This window comes from Danio aesculapii, chromosome 16 (assembly GCF_903798145.1).
Source record: "Danio aesculapii chromosome 16, fDanAes4.1, whole genome shotgun sequence".
NCBI lineage: Eukaryota > Metazoa > Chordata > Actinopteri > Cypriniformes > Danionidae > Danio > Danio aesculapii.
Window position 1 is genome coordinate 33,203,680 of NC_079450.1, and position 27,931 is coordinate 33,231,610.

General features: G+C 36.4%; 2 protein-coding genes across 2 annotated transcripts in view; one reads left to right on the forward strand and one right to left on the reverse strand.

The window, feature by feature from the left end:
• The first annotated feature begins 5,509 nt into the window (after positions 1-5,509).
• s100t (S100 calcium binding protein T) lies at positions 5,510-7,186 on the forward strand. The gene is made up of 3 exons (XM_056475379.1): positions 5,510-5,908; positions 6,673-6,835; positions 6,920-7,186. Exons 2-3 carry the CDS (start codon positions 6,674-6,676, stop codon positions 7,091-7,093), a joined length of 336 nt encoding a protein of 111 aa, XP_056331354.1. The 5' UTR covers positions 5,510-5,908; position 6,673; the 3' UTR covers positions 7,094-7,186.
• Positions 7,187-13,880: 6,694 nt separating this feature from the next.
• The window catches only part of chrnb2 (cholinergic receptor, nicotinic, beta 2), a 60,512-nt gene continuing 46,461 nt past the window's right edge, over positions 13,881-27,931 (reverse strand). Inside the window, exons 5-6 of the mRNA XM_056475305.1 lie at positions 25,518-26,649; positions 13,881-15,812 (exon numbers count right to left, since the gene is read on the reverse strand). Of these exons, the coding sequence (XP_056331280.1) occupies positions 15,660-15,812; positions 25,518-26,649 (1,285 nt within the window). The 3' untranslated portion in view covers positions 13,881-15,659. The remainder of the gene's footprint in view (positions 15,813-25,517; positions 26,650-27,931) is intronic.

A 27,931-nucleotide genomic window follows, 5' to 3' on the forward strand; every position in this document is an offset into this window, starting at 1 on the left:
GGGCGGGATTAAACAAGCTTATTAGACATTTAAAAAAGTGAGCGATTGCTCCATGTTTTACATTTTTGCCCAGAGAGGTCATGTTTTGATCCTCGATTGGTCTCATGCAGTCAAGTGATGCGATTTAGCAGGTTAGAGTTCACCAAGCTTGAACTTTGCACCGCAGCAACCTGCGAAACTTAACGCATGACCCTGTGTTTCCAGTCTGACGCATTCGCGTGCGTATGAATGGAAGTCTATGGGAGGAAAAGTCAAGTGTGACCGCAGCTTTATATCTGATTAACAAGCTCGATTGGTCTGAAAATTCAATTCAGGTGTATAGAAGGGTCAGAGTCGCATTCATTTATTAAGGCGACTGAGGTCCTTTGGTGTGTGTCAGACACTGTTAAAGACTTTCTCAAGAGTTCACAATTAGCTGATGATTGATTATAAAGCGAGTTTGGCATCCTGTTCTAGGAGAGAGCCCTGAGCTCATAAGATCCTTGAGCCCGGTGCTACCTCCAGTTTGCAGGGCGAGAGGTGAGTTTGAGCTCAGGTAGGTCTCGAGAACTCCCCTCTTTGTTAAGAGCTGATGGCACAATATAATTGCTATGTAGAGATATAATTCTGGATAGGAGCTGGACTAAAGTGCTAAATTTAGATTGATCAATTTACCTATGATGCATGTTTAGATAGGGAAGGGAAGGGAACCGCAGGGAAACCCACGCGAGCACGGGATTAACATGCAAAATCAGCACAGAAATGACTGCCTGTTAAGGACTTGAAACAGTGACGTTCTTGCTGTGAGGCAATAGTGTTATTCACTGGGCCACCATGCCACCCTATAAAGGGAAAAGTGGAGGGATAGGGGTGGAAGGGGGGATTCTTCAAAGCAAAGATAACTGTAGAAAGAAACCCTGGCTCTTTATAGTGAGTTAGGAATCGTCTGATTGGTGAGTCATGCATTAGTTAACGCAGAACCAGCCGTGTTCAGTCATAATCACGTGATCCTCTCGAAATTAGTTTATAAATAAACTTCACTTATGATTCTTTCTGTGGTGTGCTCTGTGATCCTGTATGCTGTAACCTGCTGGATAGGGGGACTGTTGGAGAAGGAGAAAATCAAATTAAATCACCTTATAAATGATCGATGGTAAATGATCAAATGATATACAAATTTGTCAGTATGATAAACCAAGATAATCATCCTCTTTTTGATATAGTCCAAGCGTGTGCAAGCTCTTTTAGTGCAAGATTAATTCAGCCCCAGTGTTACAGAGAAAGATACAGGAAGTCATTTTCACCAACAGTGATCAGATTGTATAACCAGAGTCATACTAGATGAGTTATGCTGAATTGTAATAGTATTAGATATGGAACAGTGCCTACTCATTGTCTGAAACTAAGGTGTGCAGTATGAATGTAATTTTATTATTGTTTTTATATATGTAATTTATTTGATCCATCTTTAGTATGAAGAGCTCTGCTGTGATAAGCTGTGACGTGTTTCCATTTGGTATCAATAAAGACAAACAAACAAACAAACAAACAAACAAACACATACTAAATATCTTAGTTTGACCTGCCATTTGTTATTTGCGTACGTGTTTTGTGTGTGTTTATCAGTGTATATTAATTTGTATGTGCCTGTAGGCAAAGGACGATAGCCGTTTTCAAGGTATACCGTGGTTTGGAAAAGTGAAGGTTTTAAAACTGGCAAAATTTTCCGCTATACCGTTCCTAAGGTATGTGTAAGATTTTTTATTTACGTTTATTTGTTTGTTTTTTAGGAGAACAGTATCTCTTCAGCAGAAAAGATATCCAAAGATGCCGTTTTAAATTGTAAAGAAATTTGTGTTTTTGAAACAAACAAAGACAGCAGAAGTCAATTAGCCTGACATGTTTACTGTCTGAAAATATTATAAATGTTTCTGAAAATAAAATATATTATGTTCAAAGGGGGAAAGGTTTTAGTTTTTTTACCTAGACATTTAAAAAGAATATATTTTAGAGCAGTTATCAAATCGTGAAATTTTTATCCAAGGTTATCATACCGTCAGAATCTTTTACCGGCCCATGCCTATGTGCGTGTGTGTGTGTCTGTTTTTAGTCGTAAACCTTGGCTGGCATATGTGTGTGGACACCTTTTGCTTAATGATGATATAACACCTGTGCAGCAGTATCAGGTGTGACAGGACCACATGTTGTTAGATGCTCACTTACACACACACACACACACGACACGCGCACAAACACACAAGAACGAACCAACACTAAAGACCCTCGGGCTCATTTGTTCCATGTAACCTTGGTTAGCCTGTAATATAATCAGTCCCGCCTGACATTATTTTATCTTATGCCATTTTGTTAATATTTCTAGAAAGGTGCATCAAGAAATGACTCCTGTGAAATTTAAATATTCAAGTCAACTAATTATGTAAGTTTATAAATATAACTACATATATTAGCCTATTATACAGTGTTCAGCATATATAAGTACACCCCTCACAAATCTATCTTTTAAATTCATATTTTTAATAGGAAGCTATACAATATAACAGTATATTTGTGCATATACGTACAGGCACATTATAGATTAGTCAGTACTAAAGCCAAATCTGGAGCTTATCTAATAAATAACTTACGATAACGGTCCAAAAACTAGTACATCCAAATTTATATGTTACAGAAAAATAAATACAAATTTAAAAAGAGGAAAAATCAAAAGAAGCAAATAAATGAAAAAATTTTGTTGAAGTTTTGTAGGTTGTATTTTTTTGCAATATTTTGCTTGAACTTAATTGTATTATCTTTTTATCTTTTGATTTCTATTATGTCTGGTGACTAAAATATATATATATGTTTAATAAATCTGTTTTGTTTAAAGGCATCAAAATACACTGAGAAATGGAGAAAAATATTCATTTTCAAAATGGGGTGACTCAATTATGCTGAGCACTGTATGTATTATTATCTTTTATTTATTCTTTTTATTATAATTTTAGTAATCTTCTTGAATTTATTTTTATGCTTTTGATGAAGTAGCATTCAACTTGAGCTCTTTAGACCATGCGCAGCACCATTTCTCTGTGTTTCACTGGTAATGTCTTTAAATAAATAATTATTTAGGCCTATTTAATTATTCATTTATTATTTATGTACAATAATTGAGACATAAAATGAGATAGTAAAATATAATCAACAACTAAAATGTAAAAAAAAAAACTAAATGAAAAAGCTTATTTATTGACTGTGTTTTAAAAAAAAAGGTTTGCTGACTTGTCTTAAAATAAATAATAATTAGACCAAAGAAATGATTGTTGATTTTAGCAGACATCCAAAACAAGCGGTGCCAGTGATTATACAGGAGTCAGCAATTGAGATTGTTTCATCATATAGGTACCTTGGTGTATATCTGAATAACAAGCTCGATTGGTCTGAAAATTCAATTCAGGTGTATAAGAAGGGTCAGAGTCGCATTCATTTATTAAGGCATGTGTGAGGTGTGTGTCAGACACTGTTAAAGACTTTTTCAAGAGTTCACAATTAGCTGATGATTGATTATAAAGCGAGTTTGGCATCCTGTTCCAGGAGAGAGCCTATCACTTTAAAATAACAAACACTGTACATCTCTCTATATTTAGGCTAAAACACTGCTTTATTTATTTATTTATTTATTTATTTATTTATTTATTTATTTATTTATTTATTTAGGCCTACTTATTTGTATGTATGTTTGTACTTTCATTTTAGTTGTCTTTTTCTTTAATTTTACTTTCCAAAATGAATCCCCATTTCACATAAGTTTACAATGATAATAAAGCTTGTTAATAAATTGTTTATGATCAATGAAGGAATTATAAAGCTTTGTTTTATTGTTTCATCTTCATTTACAAGTACAGCTACAGTAAATTTCTGTCCATTCGCATCTCGTCCCTTTGTGCCCCCTGGGGGCATAGTCGCAAACTGCGGTTATACCTAAAAACACGATCTTACTCCTTTAGTGTGACGTCGGTACAAGTCGCGACGGTAATGCTCCTTTTAAAGTATCACCCACTGTACGTCTATGTAGGGGGCAAAGATAACAAGTCTCATTTTGGAGTCTGCATGAAATTAAGTTTTATAAACACATTAAAAACAAATGCTAGTAAAATACTTATGAATTTTAAATAACCTTAATGAAAATGTCTAAATATGGAGGAAATAACTTTCTATTGCTATTTAACCTAACAGATGTGTTTATGTAAAATCAATACATGTATAAATAAAGACTTATTCTGACCAGTAGTTATTAATATAAATCCTATTAATATAAATAAAAAAGCCTCCTGGTGAACACCCATGAAATTTAAATGATGCTGGATAAAAATTTAATTAGTATTTTGGGGCTGCACTTTGATTCTAATCGAGTCTTTCAATGTTATCAAATGATTGTTGTTCTAAATATGCCTGACAGCGATGTTTGTGTCTAAGTCATCAATTACAGCAGATAAATCATTTAGTTCGGGGTGCTGAACTATCACGTCTCTAAAACTTTAATGTGACAAGCACCAGTACATATAACTAACCTTTAGGATCAAACATATCTATTTACTCAAAAGCTCTCCTTTCAGTTAAGTTCAGGTCTTCACGGCATGACTAGTAAATGTTATTACGTTTAAAGAAAACTGTCAAAAGTAATTTACACATCATTTCTTTGAAGCAGTCGACACTTAATATGCCAGCTACTCTATATTTAATCTGCTTTCCGTCAGTGTTAATTTCGTTGACTGAAAAATTTTCGTGACGAACAAGTTTATACTGACAAAAACTATAAGAAAACGAAATAAAAATAAAGTGATGATGACAACGACTATAATAAAAGTATACTGATATTTTCGTTGACTAATAGACAAGAATGTGATTGAGGGATGTATTACAGTATATGTAACACATTATCATTTGCCAGTCAAATGTCATTACTTATTTAATCAGTGCTATAGCTGAGCAACACTACTGCAACACCAACTACAAGAGTAAAGTTTGGCAGACTGACATTGCAAAGTGGACTTTAACCCCTTTCAAACATTTAATAGCTTGAAACAGACTGGTTAAAAAGATGGATTAGTTCATCACGTTAAAATAAAAGGTTTGCTAAATATTTCCGCACCCCTGCATTTTCAGTATGGCTACTGTTTTTACATGTGGATTGATTGCCGAGACACAATTTATATAATTTAAAGTTAGAATATTTTGTATAAATAAATGTATACATTATTTTAATTAAATTACATTTAAATGAAACCAAATATATTTTAGTCAACTAAATTTAGAGTAGATTTAGTCGACTAGAATCATATGACATTTAGTCGACCAAAACTAGACTAAAACTAAAATGATTCAGAAGACTAAAATAAGACTAAGGTTAAAATTGAATTTTAGTCAAAAGACTAAGACTAAAACTAAATCAAAATTTGCTGAAAATTTAGCAAAATTAACACTGCTTTCCATCTACTGTATATTAAATGACACCAAAATGGGACTTGTCTTTGACCGATGTATGTTCATTATCCGAGTTAACTGTCGACCAAAAAAAAAAGCAAAACAAAGAGCATTTGGCTTGTATTCAATTGCTCAAGTTACCGTGTAAAGCAGAAAACTTTCCCTCCTTCAATTACGACACTACCAACATCGCATTTACTCTTTTATATAAGACTGTTTTCATGGTCCTTTTATTTCTTGTCGTTGTTTACGTGTAAACAAAGTAAGCAGAAAATAGGTAGGCAGGGATAAAAGAATGAATGGATGTATGGATGGATGGGAGGAGGAGTGTCAGGTATGATGGGAGGAGGACCAGGTTGGTATATAAGATGCTGTCCATCGCCTCCTGACTTCACCAGCATTCATCTCACCTCGAGGAACAGAAGAGCAGAAATCATCCAACAACAAGGTATGGAAATGAATAGGATGGAAGTGCAGAATGTCATTGGGAATTTTAGTGTTACATGCTAGGTAGCATTTGATCTGCCTGATGTTTATGAGCTTTTGGATCTGCTAAATAATTGCCTGGAGGAAAAAAAAACGTGTTAACTTTTAACATCAAGAAGTTCTATTAGGTAAAATCTTAAAAAATGGCATTTTTTCTTGGCTCTCCTGATGAGATGAAGATTTGCATTTCTTTTTTGGGTTATCTCTTTTAATGTGTCTTCATAAAATAGTAGGGTTTACGTCTCCTTTGAAGTTATTTTTTGCCAACCCAATCCAATATGTTTATCCGTTCATCCATCGGGAGCAGCTCAAACCTGCAGTGCACAGTTTGTTTAAAAGTGTGTGTGAGTGTGGTGAATTTTTGGCTCAGATTACACTTAGCCGGGTAACTTCCTCCTCGAGTTCGTAGTGTTTTCTCCAGTTTAGGATTTCACCCTTATCGGCCGGGTCACATTTCGCTTCTGTAGTTAAGTTAAGCTCCTTGTAGGATGATCTGAAAAGGGAAGGAGGAGGTCACCGCATGTTATGCAGAGAATATATTACTGCTGCTTCTGCAGTGTTTTGACCGTTGAGGTCTGAAGAACATAAACCTGCCTCATGCTCTTAAATATTTAAGATGAGCCAAAAATATCACCCCCTAAAGAAAACATTTTGTGCATCATTAAGTGCATTTAAACGTCTAAATACAATGACTCGCTACAGTGACCAATGAATCTTTCTCTCCAGGATGTCCAATTTAAACTCCGAGAATGCCTCCACTTTGGAGAACGCCATGCAGCTGATGATCCAGACGTTTCACAAGTACTCTGGGAATGAGGGCGACAAATATACTCTCAGCAGACAGGAACTCAAAGAGATGTTAACACAGGAGCTGGGGAACTACCTTGGGGTGAAGAGAGATTAAAAAAGAGAGATTTCTTAGAGAAAGTGTAGGATTCTGATTAACTTCATCTGTATCTCTCTTACTCCACAGAATGCACAGGATAAGGATGCTGTAGACAAAGTTATGGGAGACCTGGATTCAAACAACGATGGTGAGGTGGACTTCACAGAGTTCATCATACTTGTAGGTGCCCTCACCGTCGCCTGCAACGACTTCTTCCTCGAGTATCATGAAAAAGATGGAAAGAAGGATGACAAGAAGTAGAGATGCATTTGTCTAAAGCCAACACATGACCAGCGAATGAGGATGAGGGGAAAATGAAGGGAGAAGGGGAATATGTGTGTTTGTGTGTGTGTGTGTGTGTGTATGAATCTTCTTTACTGATTCGGCTATCAACTCTTCATTCACAAGCACAGTCCTGGGTACACAAAATGTTCCATGAGGCGCAACATGTTTCCAAACCCCTGAAACAACCTTTTAGAAATGAAAGAATAAGACAAGAGTTTTACGATGGTCTTTGTTGAATGTGTGAATAAGTGTTTCTTCTTTTGTTTTTTAACAACTGGAGTTAACTAATCTCTCCATATTACAATAAACTGCTCATTTAAAGTAATCAGATGTGGTTAGTGTGTTTTTTCACAATTACTTAGACAAGTAAAGGCAGCAGTAGTGCTGTACCACTGATGTTGTGTTGGCAGTTAAGCTGGTAGGTAATGCAGAGAGCTTAGCAATAGTCGGATACATTGAAAAGCAAATAGTTTTGATTTGATTCTTTTATCACTTGTTTGGGGTCTATCCAAAGATATGCCTCCCATAAAACAAATGAATAAATACAGTTAGATCTGAGTCTTCAAAACGCCAGTCCAAAATATTGGTGGATTAAGATATCACATGTATTTAAAGATTGCTTGGTCTAAAACATCTGCTGTGTTCAGATGTCTGATTAACGCATTTAAAAGGTCTGCTGTATGAACATTATAAATCTTAAATATTCATTCATTCATTTTCTTTTCGGCTTAGTCCCTTTATTAATCAGGGGTCACCACAGCGGAATGAATCACCAACTTATCCAGCATATGTTTTACGAAGCGGCTGCTCTTCCAGCTGGAACCCAACACTGGGAAACACCCACATACTCTAACACAATCACCTATAGGAGGAAACCCACGCAAACACAGGGAGATCATGCAAACTCTACACAGAAATGCCAACTGACCCAGCTGAGGCTCAAATCAGTGACCTTCTTGATGTGAGGCGATCGTGCTGCGATCGTGCTACCCTACGCCCAAATGTTAACCATCTTAAAGAATGTTCTATGTCTCTTTAACATCTAAAAAAATACATAAAAAGTTTCCTCCATGATGCACATTTTTTTCACAAATGCTTCAAAACCTTTTTCACATGTATTCCACATTTGACTTGGTTTTAACAAATGAAGCTCATGTGCATTTTTGTGTAGCATGCAGGCAAAAATAATGTAGGCTAATGTTGAATATTTTCGACTATTTAATCATTGGTATTAAATATATTTAAAATTAAAATTAATTAAATCGCTGCTTGTTGACAAATGTTAAGGGAAACATTGTGTTCACTTCTACGCCTCATTCTGTCCCTTTTGCTGGAGACTTAAGGTTCTCGATTGTGTCCATTTTTCAAACAGGCTATAGCTAGGCTACAGCACGACGACATGACGACTGACATCACGAAAGTTGCACGCTAGGATGAGCTGCTCTTACTTAAACAGACCACATTACTTGCGCGCGTTAGATTCGAATTGCAGATTTGGAATACGACATTTTAATTAACGACCAGCTTTTAGCAAAAAGCAGGCTAATTAATCAGATAACTTGGAATAACGAAGGCGAATTTGCACTACTGTTTCTGGGCCTTTGACAGTTAATTACATCACTGACGACACCGGTTTGGGCAGTTTAATAAGGTAAGTTGATTTGATTTTAAAGCCATCTGTTCGCTTCAAACTGCTTCAAAACAAAGCATATGGCCTATAAAGTCTTTGAGTCTATAAAGTAGGGCCTGTATGTAGGCCTACTTGAAATGTTTTGTTTGGTAGATTTTGCCATGCATAATTTTGTTAAACAGGCATTTTTTAGAAAGCCTTCCCCATAGAAAATTAGAATTAAAGAACGTTTAATCAAAACAATACAGGAAAATGGTGTTAGAAACTAGCTAAATGATTATAACTTGGGCAGCAAATTGAATATTCTATGTGGTTTAATGCACAGTACCACATACTCGAATGAATATCATTTCTCTTTTACTTTTTGGCTTAATCTGGGGTCGCCACATCAGTGTAATGAACCGCCAACTTATCCACCATATGTTTTACGCAGCGGATGCCCTTCCAGCTGCAACCCAACACTAGGAAAGAATGAATATCAAGCATTGACTATTCAAAAGGCAAAAAAATAGGCCTACTGTGTAAAAATGAACACCGAAACTAAATTACATCTTGACCGATAGAGGGCAGTATTGAATCAGTTCTAAGCTTACACAACAAAAAAAGGTCTCAGATATTTGTCCAGACCAGACGGGCAACTCGATTCTTCGTGTTTGTAGACAGTAGCTTTCTCATTTGAGGAAACACTGCATGAGAATTCTCATTCATAATTCAGTGAAATTATATCTTCTTGCATACATGAAGCATTCACTATTTTCATCACCGGGGATGTAGGAACATACAGTAGCAGTCCTGTTTTATGTAGCATAAACTAAAGGTCACATTAATATAATATGTGGACGAGCTTTTCCTTTCTGTAAGCTGCTCTCATGAATAGCTGGCTTGAGGAGCTGTTACCAAAGAGGATGCGCAGCCAACTTGAAATAAGACATGAATTTATTATGTTGTCAGAAGGTGGCAATGCCAACGAATGTGAGTTTAGAGACTGGTGAACAGAAGGGCAGCAGAACAACACAAAATAAGTCAGTCCGAAAGGCTTTCTTGATCAAGAAAATTTGAACAGAACTGAAAATGACAATTCAAAACATTGACTTTCCCGAACAGAGAAACACAAGGAGTGTTATTTGTGCAAATAGACAAGAATTGTCAAACACAAAGAGATAAGTTATGTCTAATCTTTATTTGAAAGGTTAAATGTTTGGTCAGCCAAGGGAAGGAGGTGAGGATAAGAGGCATGTGTTTAAGTGCCAGTGTAAATAAGACGATGCATTTTTTTTTGGCCAACACACAGATGTTTTGACAGAATTTATGTGACGTCAAACTTCTGGATTATTGCAGTATTGAATAGGTTGTGTCATAACATATATAGGGAGACATTCCTCCGTGTGTCTCCATTTTGTTGATGAATTCGAGAGTCTTCATTACGTGTAGTCTTTTGCTGTAAATGATTTGGCTTGCTCTCATGGACAGAATGTTTTAAAGAATAGAGATACGACCCCATGTGGTGAACACTGACTTGACCCCCGCCGCTGATGTCACAGTAAAAAACACAGACATGTTGAGTCACCGGAGACCTCCTGCCAGTTGGAGCCCAAACAAAGACAAAAGTAATGCATTCATAGTCTGACTTTCACTCTCATACTGATGTATTTTCAAAAAGCTAATGGTAGGACATGTTAATGTAATAGAGCAGCTGTAAAATGCAGCTTTGTGGTTAGTAATAGGGCTTTTTTGCAGAGAAGTGCTGGTGAGGAAAATCTGAGAGGAGGTATGAGAAAGATTGAAGAAGCAAAGTATGCAAGGTCATTTGAAGCATTTAGGAAATGTAGAAAATTAATCCACGGTTGAACACGTTTGCATAATCTGCTTTATTAAAGATGAGTTTTGGAGATTCCTTGTGTAATGAACCAAATTGATGAGAAAGCTATGCTCAAAAGTCTTAACTGCCAGCTAGTGGCCCTCGGTTTTATGAGGGTCAAGATATGATGTGCAAATAGGTAGAACGAAATAGAGGCAGAGGAAATAACTTTAAATTAAACTGCCTCGCTATGCTTTCACAAATTATGATGACTAGGCTATATAACACACACACACTGTTTAATCTATGGGCTCATTAAGACTTTTCTTAGTAACAATACATTAAATAAATTACAAGTGACAGTAATGACTTTTGCTTTGAAAAAATTTAAATGATTGCTGTTCTGTTGACATTTTAATGCATCAAAGAACCCTGAAAAGTCAAAAATATTAAGCAGGACAGCTATTTTTTATATTGATAATAATAATAATAATACATGTTTCTTAAACATAAGTCAGTTTTAGAATTAATTCTGGAGGATCATGTATTGGACGTGTGTGTGTATATATATATATATATATATATATATATATATATATATATATATATATATATATATATATATATATGTATGTGTGTATATGTATATGTGTATATGTGTGTGTGTATATGTGTGTGTGTATTATATATATATATATATATATATATATATATATATATATATATATATATATATATATATATATATATATATATATATATATATATATATATACATATACATACGTGTATATGTGTATGTGTGTGTGTGTGTGTATTATGGAATTATTTTAATTCGTCGTCCAACTGTGTTTCTAGAAAGACTTTTTAAGACGTTTTTAAAGAGCCCATATTATGGGTTTTTGAAAATGCCCTTCCATGTAGTGTGAACCTACACTGGTCTCACGGTTCGGTTTGGTTACGATTATCATGCCTTCGGTTTAATTCGATATCACGGTGCATTGACAATGCTTTCTAAAAACAATTTGATATTATACTTAGCAACACAATAATTGTTGTATTACAATTGCTAATTTATTTTGTCTTTTAATACAAGCTGTAAGATATATTTACTGTACCTTTTTATTTTACCTGCTTAAAGAAAACACTCTTTTTGTATCAGGCAAAACTAAAGACCATGCACAGAACAACATCAGCATTTATAACAAAAAAACAAATGTAAATATTATCCCCTTGCTTTTTGACCATTGAGCATTTTAACTACTAGCGGTCTCCTCCTTCGCCATAGTATGCCACCATATAATGCACATGTGATAAATGATGTCAGTATATAATAAACGGTTAGGATCTATTACTGAACCAATACCAAAATGTTCACGTCTGCATCATGGTGCTTTACAGAAACAATTAATTTTGACACCCCTTATATGACACCCCTTATATGAATATATATATATATATATATATATATATATATATATATATATATATATATATATATATATATATATATATATATATATATATATATATATATATATATATATATATATATATATATTCATTCTTTCATTTTCTTTTCGGCTTAGTCCCTTTATTAATCTGTGGTCACCACAGCGGAATGAACTGCCAACTTATCCAGAATATGTTTTACGTAGTGGATGCCCTTCTAGCTGCAACCCATCACTGGGAAACACCCATACACTTCCATTCACACACATGCACTATGGACAATTTAACTTACCCAATTGACCTACACCGTATGTCTTTAGACTGTGGGGGAAACCGGAGCACCTGGAGGAAACCCACGCGAACACGGGGAGAACATGCTAACTCCACACAGAAATGCGAAACCAGTCGAGGCTCGAACCAGTGAAATATAAAGATAATTTATTATTATTTAATTTATTATTGTTATTTTTCGTATATTAGTGTGTGTAGCATAAAATGTATGTCACAGATTTTTAATTACTCCGATCTTGCTTATCAATGAAAACATAGTCCTATTAGCCAAATATTTAAACATATATTAAACAATATTTAAAAGCATATAATTTAATAATAATAAGGGCTCAAATAATGTTGTAAGCACGGGATTTTACATCCAGTAAATAATCACATAGGCTCAAGGATCTCCAAAGTTGCTGATGAAATGAAATATACTATTGAAGGGAATGGACATAACCAGTGGCCTTACAATTTCTTGAAAAGCTATTATGTGTTTCAAACGATGTGATGTGAACCGAGTGGATTGATGGGAACAGGAGAGATATACAAGAACATTAGAGAAAAGGAGAGAGCAAGGAAGATATAGGAGGTCCAGTACTAATGCAGTACTCCTCAGGATTTCATCTATTTTATGTCAGTTTGGCTAATTTTGAGTCACTAAATCACATAATTTAAGGGTGTGTTCACACTTTGTAGATTTGGTTTGCTCAATGCTACTAACTCTGATGCAATAGCTTCATTAAGCTTAATATATAAATCTGCATCAAGTGCATGTTGTAGGTTTGGTACAGTAGGTAGGTAACCTCAGCACAGTCGCATATCCTTCACCATATCTTGACGCAGACACTGATCTGTACCTCTCAAAAATGCCACGATGAGATAGAGTCATTTGTGGTTGAGAGCCATGGGAGGGCAAGTCCGGTAGCGTGAGTGTTTAACAAGACTTAAGTTCTGTGGAGGAGCTCAGTAAGGATACCTTTGTTTTGTTTTTAATTAATGATTAAAGTTGTTGAAAGTTTACAGATTCCTACTGTTTACTTCCCTGAATGAGTGTGAGTTTAAACTACTGCTACAGTTTTCGCCGGTAACTCAAAACACCAGCATAATAAACTGGACACAGTGGAATATGGAAACACCACTGTGTTCTAGCCCACAGAAGCCCCACTGTGTACTGAATACTAGTTTCTTAAGTATTATTGCAGGGCAACACAGACAGAATGCAGACGGGCAGGGGTTGTGAAGTACGCCAGTCACTCAACACAGAAGTATAAACCTGAACCATGGTGTGGACCAAACAAGCAGAAAAACCTTTAAAAAGATGAGTCTTGGTCCACTTCCACACATTCTCTGTGGTAGTTTAACCAACATACGAATACAAAATAAACCAAAGACATCTAAATGGACCAAAAACAGGATTTATCACAAGATATGGCCACAAAAAGAACAAATTACTCAAGCAAACCTGCATTTTTCTCATCATTGTTGTCCCTTACAGTTCAGTACAGGTGTTGCTTGTGTGTGCGATGACAATATAATTTGTTTACACATTTTTTAAGCTCTTCATGTGTTCTTAACTGATAAAAAAATACACATACCCCAACAAATGTACATCAGTTTTTGCTTTGCATCATTAGGTTTGCCTTTCCAAACACTGCACCAGGTTTAAATGTATCATTTTCCATACCTAGAAAATAGGGATGCTCATTGGTTAATTTTGCAAACCAACAACCGCTGCTCGTTAACCGAATATTAACGGTTACCTGGTCAGATTAATATTAAATTATTATTTAATCAATTGATGTCTATTTTGTGTCTGGCACATCAAATATTGCATTTATAAAATATTGATTTATTTTAACGTGAACAACAGCATACAGAACATCTTCACACATCTGCAGTGTTTCCAACAGCATAGAAAAACCAAATAAACTAAATAAAAAGAATAAAATAAGTAGTCCTGCCCTAGATATTTTTCATTTAAATGACAAGTTTGGATTACTAAATGAAAACACTGACTGAATCCTTTTAAGAACCGGTCAAATAAAAATAGCAGGCTACCTCAAATCGCTCGTTCTACGGAAAATATGCATTTAATCAACAGAAACCCCGCCTTCGCTTTAATTTAATTGAAGTATGAAAAAGACGCAACTGACATCACATGCTTTTTCTGCTCAGAGTTGACTTTTTCTCAATTGTGAGCACACAGCACACAATGGCAAAAACGCGAGGCGCGCAGGGTGCCGCGAAACACTTGCGGCCGTTAGTAAACCATTCAAAAGATGCCCGTCAACACAAAAAGCGTGTTCGCTGTGATAGGCCCCTTATGCAGCCAAACTTAAAAAAATATATATAATAATATTTTTAATCATTTAACAAATACTGTTAATCGGTTAAAAATGCACCCTTTCGGTTAACGGGTAATCGGTTATTATGAGCATCCCTAGAAAACCAGGAGAACCAAACTACAAGTGTGAACACACTCTAACGTGAATTTGTCTATGTATTAGCCATTTGGTCCAAACCACTGCAGACCTCTGTAAAGTACTGTATTTAGGGCCTAGGCGCTGCTCATCATTCAGTGCTGTTCTGAAAATTCACAACTTGGGACACTTATGTTGAGAACCAACCCTCCCCAAAACCAAAGACTTAAACCTAATACTTTATAGTACCACTAAATCTTCATACAGCCATTAAGAGCTCGCTCTGTTTCTACATCATCAGGCATCCTCCCTATTAGGTTGCTCTTATGTTGTGTGTTGCAATTATACAAATCACACATTAAGTACAGTAAATTATTAATAATACAATAGACCATCAAAGCCCATTGTCTAATGACCATCCGTGTGTTCATATAGAACAGAGACTGCTGCTGCTGTTTTCGTAAATATATGGATCATTACAGGCTTCTAGACCATATGAAATAAATACGAGCATGGAAACCTTATGGAAATGACATAAGAACAAGCATTTTAATTCGTCCCTGTCTGAGTACCTTGCAAGTACAGGTAACGAACGGAAGTCATGTGACTCTTGAGGAAGCAGACCGCTCGTTTCAGAGCTTGTGAGCGGTGGATGGCTTTCTATTTGCAGAAAAGAGTGCTGATTGGCTGCTGAGCAAAGTAAACAGGTGTCTCCCTTCTTGTCGATTGGCTTGTGTGGTTTGTCACCTAAAAGGAGGGGAAGGTGGACTGGATGAGAGGCCTGAACGAGAATCCTGGACCGAATCCCCACTCTGCGTGATATTCCAAAAAAGGTTCATATAAACCTAATGCTAGTCCAGAGTGATATTTGCCCTCCCCTTCGGCAGACCCCCCCTCCTGCCTTCGCCCTCCTGTCGCAGCTGATGGTGGGTAGAGTCCATTGTTGTGCCGGGGGGTGGTGGTTAGTCAGCCTGGTGTGTGGGTGATTGTTTTGGCTGTGTAGTTTTGGAACAGAGGTTGGAGGAACATTCCGATTGTGCCAAAGACGCACACGAACACAAAGATCCAGAGGAACAGGCGATCAATCACCATGGCCACATATTTCCAGTCTTCACTCACCTGTAAGATTAAAAATAAAGAAACGGTTTATAAGAAACAAAGCTTTTGGAGGATTGATGGATTGAGGAATGTAGTGTTGTTACTGATAGCTGAAACTAAATAATAAAGTAAGCTCAAATAAAATCTAAACTTACACTTGTAAAGTTAACTAGAAACTCATACAAAGGTCAAAAGCACAAAACAAATTTGTACAATTTGTAAATTAGATTGAAACCTGGAAATAATGAAATTCAAAATAATATACTAAAATTATATATCCAGTTGAAGTCAGAATTATTAGCCCCCCTGAATTACTAGCCCCCCTGTTTATTTTTTCCCCCAATTTCTGTTAACTGAGAGATTTATTTCAACACGTTTCTAAACATAATAGTTTTGATAACTCATTTTCTAATTTTTGCCATGATAACAGTAAATAATATTTAGAATTTTTCAAGACACTTCTATACAGCTTAAAGTGACATTTAAAGGCTTAACTATGTTAATTAGGTTAACTAGGCAGGTTAGGGTAATTAGGCAAGTTATTGTATATTGATTGTTTGGTCTGTGATATTCGAAAAAAATATATAGCTTAAAGGGGTTAATAAGTTTGACCTTAAAATGGTTTTTATTCTAGCCGAAATAAAACAACTAAGACTTTTTCCAGAAGAAAAAATATTATCAGACATACTGTGAAAATTTCCTTTGCTTTGTTAAACATCATCTGGGACATATTTAAAAAAGAAAAATATATATGTATAATACAACTCTGTAAAGAACATTTTACCCTATTAGCAAACCCAACCCAAACTAATCCCTAACTACAACTTTAAGGTCCCGGCTTGGCTATCATTAATACAGTTAAAGCCTCCATCTTTATATAATGAAGAGAAAATTCATTTATAATACAATAAAAAATAATAGGCAAGTTCAGTTTATTTATGCAGTATTAAAAATAACACAGATAAAGTACATTTTTGGATGTAGAAGAAAAGACAGAGATGAAGAAAACAAGTGGAAAGGTCATATATTTATTCCAAAATGAAAATTAGATTATGTCATTAGTTAATGTACAGATTTTCATTCATTCATTTTCTTTTTGGCTTAGTCCCTTTATTAATCTGGGGTGGCCACAGCCAACTTATCCAGTATATGTTTTACACAGCAAATGCCTTTCCAGCCGCAACCCAACACTGGGAAACATCCACACTCTTTCACACACATACACTAAGGCCAATTTAATTTATTCACTTCACCTATTTATGCCTTTGGACTGTGGGGGAAACTGGAGCAAACGGAGGAAACCCGCGCGAACACGGGGAGAACATGCAAACTTCACACAGAAATGCCATCTAACCCAGTCGGGATTCGAACCAGCGACCTTCTTGCTGTGAGGTGATCACTGTGCCACCGTGACGCCCACATCTCTATTTTGTTGTTCTCTAATATTTTTGCAATATAAAAAACACTTTTGTTATATTGAGGTAACAAACAGGAAAAAGGAATGCAGAATTTCAATTATTTTGATATAATGAAAACATTAAAATTAATTAATAAACCAAATTTTAGCTTGAGAGTCTTCCTTCAAAATTGTATTTTATACCATAAAAATAATCTTATATGGAACCACTATGGAAAATATATTTAATTTGTTTATTACGTTTATAAGAGCTGTATACTTTATTGAATATTTTTATAATGGTGTTAAAAAAATCAATTTGTTTATCTGCTTCAATACTCAGCGTATACACATGGTCTAAAGCTTTGCTTCTCAACTGATCAATAGAGTTTGGCTATGGGACCTCCTGATAGTTAAGTAATGACCCATTTTTTTCTTAAATACAAATACACCACCAGTCAAAAGTTTGGGGTCAGTAGTATTTTTAAATGTTTTAAAATAAGCTTATTTTATCAAAAAACAATACAAATTGTAAAATGTTATAGTATAACTGTTAAAAAGAAGTTTATAATTTAATTTAATCATTTATCCCAGTGATTTTAAGGATGAATTTTCAGCTTCATTACTCCAGTCTTTAGAGTCACATGATCCTTCAGAAATCATTCAATCGTTCATTTTCTTTTCAGCTTAGTCCCTTTATTAATCTGGGGTCACCACAGCAGAATGAACCATCAACTTATCCAGCATATGTTTTACGCAGCGGATGCCCTTCCAGCTGCAACCCAACACTAGGAAACAACCACACACTCTTGCATTCACACTCATACACTACGGCCAATTTTAGTTTATCCAATACACCTACAGCACATGTCTTTGAACTTGTGGGGAAAACCAGAGCACCCGGAGGAAACCCACACGAACACGCTGAGAACATGCAAACTCCACACAGAAATGCAAACTGACCCAACCGGGGCTCAAACTAGCGACCTTCTTGCTGTGAGGTGATCGTGCTACCCACTGTGCCACAATGACACCCTCTTCAGAAGTCACTCTAATATTAATTATTATTATTATTATTAGTATTATTATTATTATTATTATTTGTAATAGTAATAAAAGCAATGATGACTGGAGTAATCATTTCATTTGAAAGTACACTGAAAAAAAATATTCAAAGATGATTCCTTGGATTTACAATGTATGAGTTATGTGGTTGTAAACCATTTATCTGGGCTGAATTTAAACAAACAAATTAAGTTAAACATTACTAAATTTAATTTATTTGTTTAAATTCAGGCTGCACAGTGGAGCAGTGGGTAGCACGTTCGCCTCACAGCAAGAAGATCGCTGGTTCAAGCCTCAGCTGGGTCAGTTGGCATTTCTGTGTGGAGTTTGCATGTTCTCCCCGTGTTAGCGTGGGTTTCCTCCGGGTGCTCTGGTTTCCCCCACAAGTCCAAAGACATGCGGTATAGGTGAATTATGTAGGCTAAAATAGCCCGTACTGTATATGTGTGAATGAGTGTGTATGGATGTTTCCCTGTGATGGGTTGCAGCTGTAAGGGCATCCACTGTGTAAAACATGTGATGGATAAGTTGGCGGCTCATTCCGCGGTGACGACCCCAGACTAATAAAGGGACTAACCCAAAAAGAAAATGAATGAATGTTTAAATTCAACACATAAATTGACTGCAACTATTTTACAGACATCATTTTTTCAGTGTACAAACAATAAGAAAGCAGTTATTTAAAATTTTAATAAATATTTAACTGTTACATTTTTTTTACATTTAATAAATGCGCCTTGATGAACAAAACAAATTTCTTTTAAAAAAAAAAAAACTAAAAAAAATCTGAACCCAAACTTATGACCGGTAGTCAAGCTGGTACCTGGCAAGCTGATTCATGAATCAAGTGCTGGGCAAGCAGATGGAGCTTATTGTACCCCCATATCATCACTAAAACTGCTTGTGTTTTACCACTTACTGCATTTTAGCCATTGAAAACAGACACTCGCGAGTGCCACAATTCATCTTAAATGGCCTTTAGGAGAATGTGTTTTTCTCAAGATCATATGAACCGTCTGATAGGAGCATCAACAGCTTTCACATACGTCTTTCATGGAAAATCCTTTACAGTTATAAATCAGGCCCCTGGTTGCATGAGAGTACATGTGACCATACGTCACCATGCTAAATCTAGGCCATAGATGCCATATTTGATTTAAGAGCTGCCATAGACACTAAAGGAATGAATAACAACGAATGAATCCGTGAAGGAAAGTCTTCCTTTTAGGAGCTTGACAGATGTGCTTACATTGAACTCATTACACTGCACAATGCTGTGCCACTCTTAAAATCCCCCTGTTGCGCTCCATGGAAAATACACCAGCAAATTATATTAAGACACAACATTTTCATTTTTGTATGAACTGTCCCATTTAAAAACGGATGAAGAAGTCAGATGTAAAAGGTAGACAAGACAAAGATGAGTCACATATAAAAGATGTGGGGGTGGGGTTAAAAAAGACAGAGAGGTAAACATAAGATGTGAGACTGAATGCGGATGTGTGGAAGTGAGAGAAGAGGGTGAAGGAAAAGGTTAATGTGAACAGAGACTTGGTTCCGCAACACTGCTCTGATGAGGTGAGACACTGGGGACCTGAACCCAAACCACGGCAAAGGCTGAGAGGGAGCTGGCATGGAGGCGCCTTGTTACCATGGGAATGAGACTGTGTGCAGGTTGAGATGATTGACAGAATTACTGAGTGCTGTTAATTTTACTTCTTGTGGGCTGTGTTCCTGCTCTTAAAGGGACACCCACTGCTTAAAGATATTGCTTAGCTGTAAAAAATATATTGCTGACTGTTCCATCTGAACAGTATCATCAAAGTAATGTGAAACAAATAAAGAAAATTACTCACCAGCCATAAATCTATCAGAATCTCTTCTCATTCAGCAGTTTTGCTATATGAAACTGGACCATTTAAAGGGATATTTTAACCAAAAATGAAATTCTGTCATCAGTTGCTCATACTTTTTTCTTTTGCTACACTGTAAAACCCAATAGGTGAAGGTAACTCGACCCATTTGAGGAAACCAACTGCAACAAATTTACATTCAAAAACTAATCCTAATGAGTGCTGTGAACTTAATCCATTTGAGTAAATGAAGCATTTTGAGCACAGTAAAACCCAATAAATGAAGAGAGCTCAAACCAACGGAGTACTGTAAAACCCAATAAGTTAAAGGTGCAGTAGGTGATCTGCCACAATTCTAGCCTGTTAGTAAATCTCTGAAACACCATCCCTCCCTTGCCATCCAAAGCCACGCCTCCTGAAAACACAAACGCGCGCACCTTAAAGATGACAGCAGAACCCTCTCTCATGTGTTGAGCTAAAGCTAAAGTTTGGCCGGCGGCATGATGGAATTACACTCATTATTACACTCGTTTATAAGCCATACTTACATGCTATTTCTGACCGAATATTCAGAGTAGCGGTAAACAATATAGGGAACGTGTCACAGGTTGCCATTGTTAAAAATGAACCAATGTGAAATATAAAACCAACTTCACCTCAGTAAAGCAGGCTAGGCGGAATAGCGCTATTTACTGATGTTTTGTTGTTAAACTAAATCAAATTTACATTATTGATGCTGTAAAATGCCCTTATGAAACTGAAAATAGTCACGTCAATCTTGGGCCAGAAGAGTTCAGTGGCTGAACAACACTTCTGTGCATAATGGAGCTCATTGACTGTTTTAAGTGAAAGTACAGCCCTAAGTGTTTGTACATATATGTGAACATCTGTAATCTAATTGTTTACTATATTCTGAAAAATAAAACGGTATTATTAAGGTTTTTAACTTGAGTTGCTTCCAACATTCCCTTCACTCCTCCAATACAATGAACAATGTAAACATTTACATTCATTAGCAAATTTAGTTTAATTTGAAGGACAATAATTGTTTATTTTCCCATTAATTTGCATATCAATAAAACCTAATCTATAACAGAAGAGGCGGCATGGTGGTTCAGTGGTTTGCAGTATTTGTGAAAACAAAAGTTGAATTCTTGAAAACTTTTATAACCCTTTTATATTAACCCTTTAATATTTCTTGTTGTACTTGTTGTTTTTCAAAAGTTCCTCTATATTTAGTTCACTAAATGAAGCCTTTGTCCACCCTGTCATGCCAATGTCCACCCTGTCATCCCCTGTCATGTTCAACTTTTATGAAAATAAACAAATTATTTATAAACTTAGCTAAACATCTTGTGTGATTTCTTAATTAACCAGTAAGGGCCAGTTAATATTGTTTGAAAGTTTGACAAAATATTTTAGATATTGGGTTTTATTTTGAAAAGAATATGCAACAATTGCATACTTTATTGGGAAATAAATGTTTTGTCCATTATTTCATTATTATAAATAGACTTTTGCCATAATCGAAAGTTGTGTTGGTAAAGGGACACATGACCTTTCTGAAAATATATATTTTATAATCACACTGCAATGAAAATATACTTATTCTACTTTGAATTTGTCCATGACAGGGTTGACACAATTTGAGGTTTGTTTACTGTTTGTCTGCTTGCAGTTTATTTATAAAAAGTGCTGGAGTTTGACCAACATTCGTTACTCACAGCCAAAAGTCTAATTAATACAACATTTAACTATGTGGTTAAATAAAAAATCTCAAACTTTTTTTTTTTTTTTTTTAATTCTGACGTCTTAAAGGCACTTTAAAGTGATAATGACCCTTTTAATATGTTTGTAGCATGATTTAGCACACTGCTAGCATGATTTATTATGTTGTTAGCATGTTTCTAGCATAATTTAACACTGCTAACTGGTTTAAGAAACATGTTTAGCATGTTGCTATCACATTGCTAACAAATAGATGTTTGTTTTCATCTAAAAAAAAATAACACTTTCTAGTATCGAGCACAACTGCTACTCTCATTCGTGAGTAATGCTGAGACTCAGACGGTGTTTGACAGAATGGGACTGTAAGCCATTTAAATGCCAAGAGTGAGTGTAGTGCTGATGTGTAGCTGTGCTTTGGCTAAACACCAGATCTCTTTTTTTTAATGCTTTAGGACTTGCCTGTCAAAGCCTCCACATCAGAGATTATTAAACCACAAGCGTGGAGCTGCATATTGATCTAAGTGTGTCTGTGGGAACGTGTGTAAGCTCGCAATCAGCTCATAATGAATGTCAAGTTTTGAGTGAGGGCTGTATAATTCAATGCTCTGACAGTGTAAGAGTAATTTCAAACTTCTTGTCGTTGTAGCGGCGTCAAAATAGTTTTACCAATGACAGAAACATACTGCAGTGTAATTTTAAACTTGGCTTTAGCTCTGCTTCTGTAACATCATCACTGGTTTATAACTACAGTTGTTTATTTAATTTTTTACAGTTCATCCAATAAAGGTGTTGTTGCTGAGTAATCATAAAAGAAACTGCATCTGAACTCACTCTAGAGAGACAGGTATACAGCTTGCCTAATTAAAAAAAGGTTGTAGGTAAGATTTTGTCTGCAATATAAATTAAGTTTGCAGTCATTTACTTGTTTGTTTGTACACTGTAAAAAAAAAAAATAAGTCAAAATTATTTCCTTTTACTTTTTTCCTTGCTCAGGCAAATTTTGAAAACATCAGCTACACTGACCTAAAATTATTTGTCACTTAGTTGGGTTAACATAAGATTAGTTTTCTGGAGAGGTGAACTACTCTATAACAAAACTTGTTAAGTTGTGCCAACTGAACATTTTTTTGTCTGCAGAACTAGAATGTCCTGAGTTTTAGTGAACAAAAAAAACATAATCCTTATTTCCTTTTAGTTTTTCTCTTGTTCACTCAACTACTTTTTTCACCTTTCAATAATGGGACAGTAGAGAGTATAGACAGGAAAGCATGGGAAGAGGAGAGAGGAAGGATCGGCATAGGACCTGAAGGCAGGAATCGAACTCAGGTCACCATGAACACCGGAGTGCCATGTGTCAACACACTAACCACTACACCATTGGCTCAGATGTGTACTCAGCTTTTGAAAACATCAGTTGCACTGACCCAAAATGTCTGAAGTTGGGTGAACAACAACACTCTTTTGGGAGTTGGTACTAAGAAATAATACATCATCAGAACAAACAATCAGATCAATTGAAAAAAGAGAAAGGCATGCTTCACATGTGAAGCATTACAAAACATTTTTCCCTGTTTGTCCTGCCATGTTTTGATCCTTGTCTTGTTTACTGTTATTGTTGTTTTACCTCCTGTCCTGTTTCTAATTCTGTGTCTATTAAATGTTTTGTTTTAGTTTTTCTTTTTGAATTGAACTGTTTGTTTTGATAATGTTATTTCTTAGTACTAAATTTCCCCAAGAGTTTTTTGTTCACTCAACCAATCCCAATTCTATTTTTGTACCCCTTCAAGGGGAAAGGGCTTCAAAATTTAGGGTTTCAAAAAATTTACCCCTAAGAAATGGGACACCACTGCAACACCTGTACACATCATCATATGTCATCGCAATCTCTTACTTCATATGATAGCAACGATCGCAACTGCGATCCTAGCTGTGTTATTTTTTTGTATTTATCTTCAGGAAATCACTGAAGGCAAATATCATGTTATCATAATAATATAATGTGGCAATAAGATCGTAACTATATTGTGCATTTACACAGTGGCCATATTCATCTATGTAAACACACAAAAACAACATTAACATTATACCAGACACTGTAAAAAGCTCTGACAGTGCATTTGAGTGTCATCGAGTATCAGAATGATGTGGTACCGCTTTAACGGAGTTCTCATTAAGCATTATAGAAAGCAAAATTTAGCTTTTTTTAATTTAGCGTTTTTTTTTTTTTTAAGCATGACTGTATGGAATGCGGTTATGAATGTATTAAAACATATTCTTGTTTGTTGTAAAAATTCGAAATAATGACAAAAAATACAAATTTGTCCATCTCAGCCATGCTGCCGTTGTAGCTGGTGTATTCTGGGAAATTTTCCTACCCCTTGGTTTTGAGTGTGGTCCTGAAAAATCTTCGTCTCGAGGGCTATCTAGCCCTTTCAATTAGCCCTAGGCCTTCAAGCTAAAGAGAATTAGGGGAAGCGGAATGGCTAAGGGGTAGACTTGGGATTGGGCCTTTAGGTCAGTACAACTAAGGTTTTCAAAAGTAGAGTACACGTCGGCACCAATAGTGTAGTGTTTAGTGTGTAGACACATGGCACTCCGGTGTTCACGACAACCCAAAGGACAAAGTTTGATTCCCACCTCGAGGTCTTATTCGTCCGCTTTCCTGTCTATCTTTCTACTGTCCTATCAATTAAAGGTGAAAAAAAATGTTGAGTACATAGGAAAAAAGTAAAGGAAATAAGGATTATGTTTTTTTGTTCAGTTGGCACAACTTACAAAGTTTTATTACAAAGTAGTATGTATTACTGACAAGTAATTTTAGGTTAATGCAGCTGATCATTTCAAAAGTTGAGTGAACAAAAAAAGGTGAAAGTAAATAAGGATTGTTTTTTTTGTTGTTTTTTTTGTACTGACTTGCACTGATTACAGATTTAATCCATTGCAGTTTTGTGATAAATCAAATTAAAACACTTCTTAAAAACTTTAGATTCATCAATGCAAAATAAATAATAATAATAATTGCAAACAGAAAAGTTATTTGGAAGTAGAAATTCTTGTACCTCCACTGAAAGTCACTTAAACAGTTAATGGTTAAAGTTATAATCATCAATTCAAGCTTTCACGAGAGACTATTGGTATATATGATTTAACTTGGGGTGCGATTTGATTTAATTTTATTTACATATAAACACTCACGAGCATCACTGGTCAAATTGTTGGGTGTGTGGACTTGGTATGGAAGGACTGAAACATTTTAGCTTTCCTTAAAATATCTTCATTTAGGCTTAAAAAATGCTAAAATTTTTATGTTAGAGCAATGTTGGTGGGTAAATATTGGGAATTAATTTTTTGGTTGAACTACAGTATGCCTTTAAATATAATGCTATAATGTTTTACAGTGATCACAGCAGCAGATTGCTTAATCATTTGCCGGAGGCCTCATAATATTTCAGTTTCATATCAGAGTTGTTGGTTTGAACAAGATGAAATGTTTTCATCTCATATTTCTAGTCTGAGTCACCAAGTCGGTTGTCAATAGCACTACTCTATCATTTAAAGGTACAACAATGAACAGGAAGCATTACTTGAACTAGGACTGATATGAATGATAGCATGCTATTGTTGCCAAAGGGGAAAAATGTATCTGCGCATACAGAAATATGATTATGAAAGAGAATGACTCACGCTACGATCGTCATCCTCACTCTTCATGTGGTTTGCGATGAAGCGGACTCCGTCCACAGCCTCCTCAAACCCTGGACAGGCCTGGGCCAGCAGAGCCTGGGTGAGGACCGTAGGGGGCTGCTGTTTCCCCCGAGGTAGAGCAGATCCCTGCAATGGATTTGCACCTCCTTCCCTGGTTTCTCTGCCCCCTTCTCTTATTCCGTTTAGTCCATCTGTTGACCCCCCTCCACCACCCCCTCCACCCAACTCTGCCCCAAACTGTTTCACAGAGGCCCGGTTCACATAGCATGTGCAAGCCTCATTGTTTTCTTTGCTCCCTGATGAAGAGCCGCTCAGACCCAATCCCGCCATGAGCCCGGCAGCCAGACCCCCTCGCCCACCTTCCTGCTGTTCGTTGGCATGCCGACGTTGGCGCAGACGCTGTCGTTCACTGCTGTTACGCGGCTGCCGCATGAAGAGAAGAGCAGGCAACTTGTTGAGAAACACCAACTTCACCCACGGAGGCATTGTGTGTGTGGTGGGCGACCGGTGGTGCACGTTCAGCACACACACACTCGTCACAATGGAGAATGTGACCAACACCATGGTGAACATCAGATACTTCCCAACCAGAGGGACATCGAGAGAAGTGGGGGGCACGATTTTGGAGATCAGCAGCAGGAACACAGTGAGGGCCAGAAGCACCGAGATGCAGAGCGTCATCTTTTCGCCACAGTCTGACGGCAGGTAGAACACCAGGATGGCCAGCGAGGTGATGAGGACGCAAGGAATGATGAGGTTGATGGTGTAGAACAGGGGTTTTCGGCGAATGATGAAGTCGTAGGTGATGTCTACGTAGGTTGGGTCTGAAGGGTTCTCGTTTCGACGGCCAGGAAGAGCAATGATATCCCACTCACCACTGGGTGTGAAGTCGTCCATGCTTGCCACGTCCGCACGCAGAACCAAGTCTACTTCTGTGCGGTCGTAGGTCCAGGAGCGAAAGCTCAGCGTGCAGTTCTGCTGGTCGAACGGGAAGTGCTTCACCTCAATTTTACAGGCACTCTTATAGATCGCTGGTGGCAACCAGAAGACACTTCCATCATAGGAGACGACTGCATTGGAGTAGAACGACACCTCATACATGCCGTCAGCACTGTTGGGAGAGGAGACAGAAGTTATAAGGTGCTAACTGAAAGAAGGGTTTATTAACAGCATTTGTGGCATAATATAAGTGGTATTCTCAGCCTCAGACGTCATGCTAAGCACCGCCCATGGACCTTTGGTTAAACGTCTGATGCACATGGCACACTTTTCTGGAAGCAGTTTAAATAACCCTCAGTCATCCTCTGATTGGTTTAAATATAAAGGACTTGTGGGAGTCGAGTGTGCACTAGGGATGCAACAATTAACCAGTTTCACTATTAACAGTCCTTTAATCCGTCACGGTTAATTAATCATAAATGCTTCTCAACACCACATTTCTGCACGGAACAAAACTGCTGCAACTAAACAAAGTTAAGCCAACTGTGCGCTGGTTTGAAGCTCCAAGTTTGTACACCGAGGCTAATATGCATGCACACTGGATTAACTATGTCTGAGGCTATTAACTAACATAATGTTAGCGTCAACGCTTCCTATTCACTTTGAATGGGAGACGTCAAGTGTTGGTGGACTGAATTGTGGATCGGTCAGTTCAAACAGAAGCGTCAGCCAATCAGATCGCTTTACCCAGCCCAGACAGTAGCCGATTGAGACTAATTTCATTGGCTGACTCTGCTATGATGATCGCGTCAGCCCCAACTGGCTATGTGAGACTATATGTCTGGCTATGTGAAACTATATAAGTGCTCACAAACCGGAGAGTTTTTATCCAATCTTTAAAAAGTGTCCATGAAACCTTTATACCTTATCTAGCTTTTTCAGCTGTGTTTGACAAGAGTTGGACTGGAGAGAAACTCTGCAGGACAGTGGCTCTCCAGGACTGGGATTAGTCGGCTCTACATAATGTTGAGCTAAAAAAAGTTCTCTAAACTGTTTTTATATTTTCCAAAATACTTTTTAGGTGGATACATATTTGGTTAAGCATTACAAATGCAATATCAGTTTGTATTACATATTAGGGCTTTGCAGAGTGAGTTTACCCTGTGTTGTTGTTATAAAAGAATATCACTCAGTCTAATTGAAGCTTCAGCACTGGTTTTACCAAGGGTTATAAAAAAAAAATTCTTACCACTATAGAATTTTATTTTTAACCTTTATAGCACATGAAAACGCTAGATTAATTCTTTAGCATGGGTAGACTAAGAGCAGTGTAAATAGGAAGAAAAATAACCTAATATTCTCTTTGCTTGGTTACAGGTTTACATCATCTACTTCAGACACAAGCGATGCAGTGCAACTAAAGACAATATAACACATAAACAGTTAATCTGTCT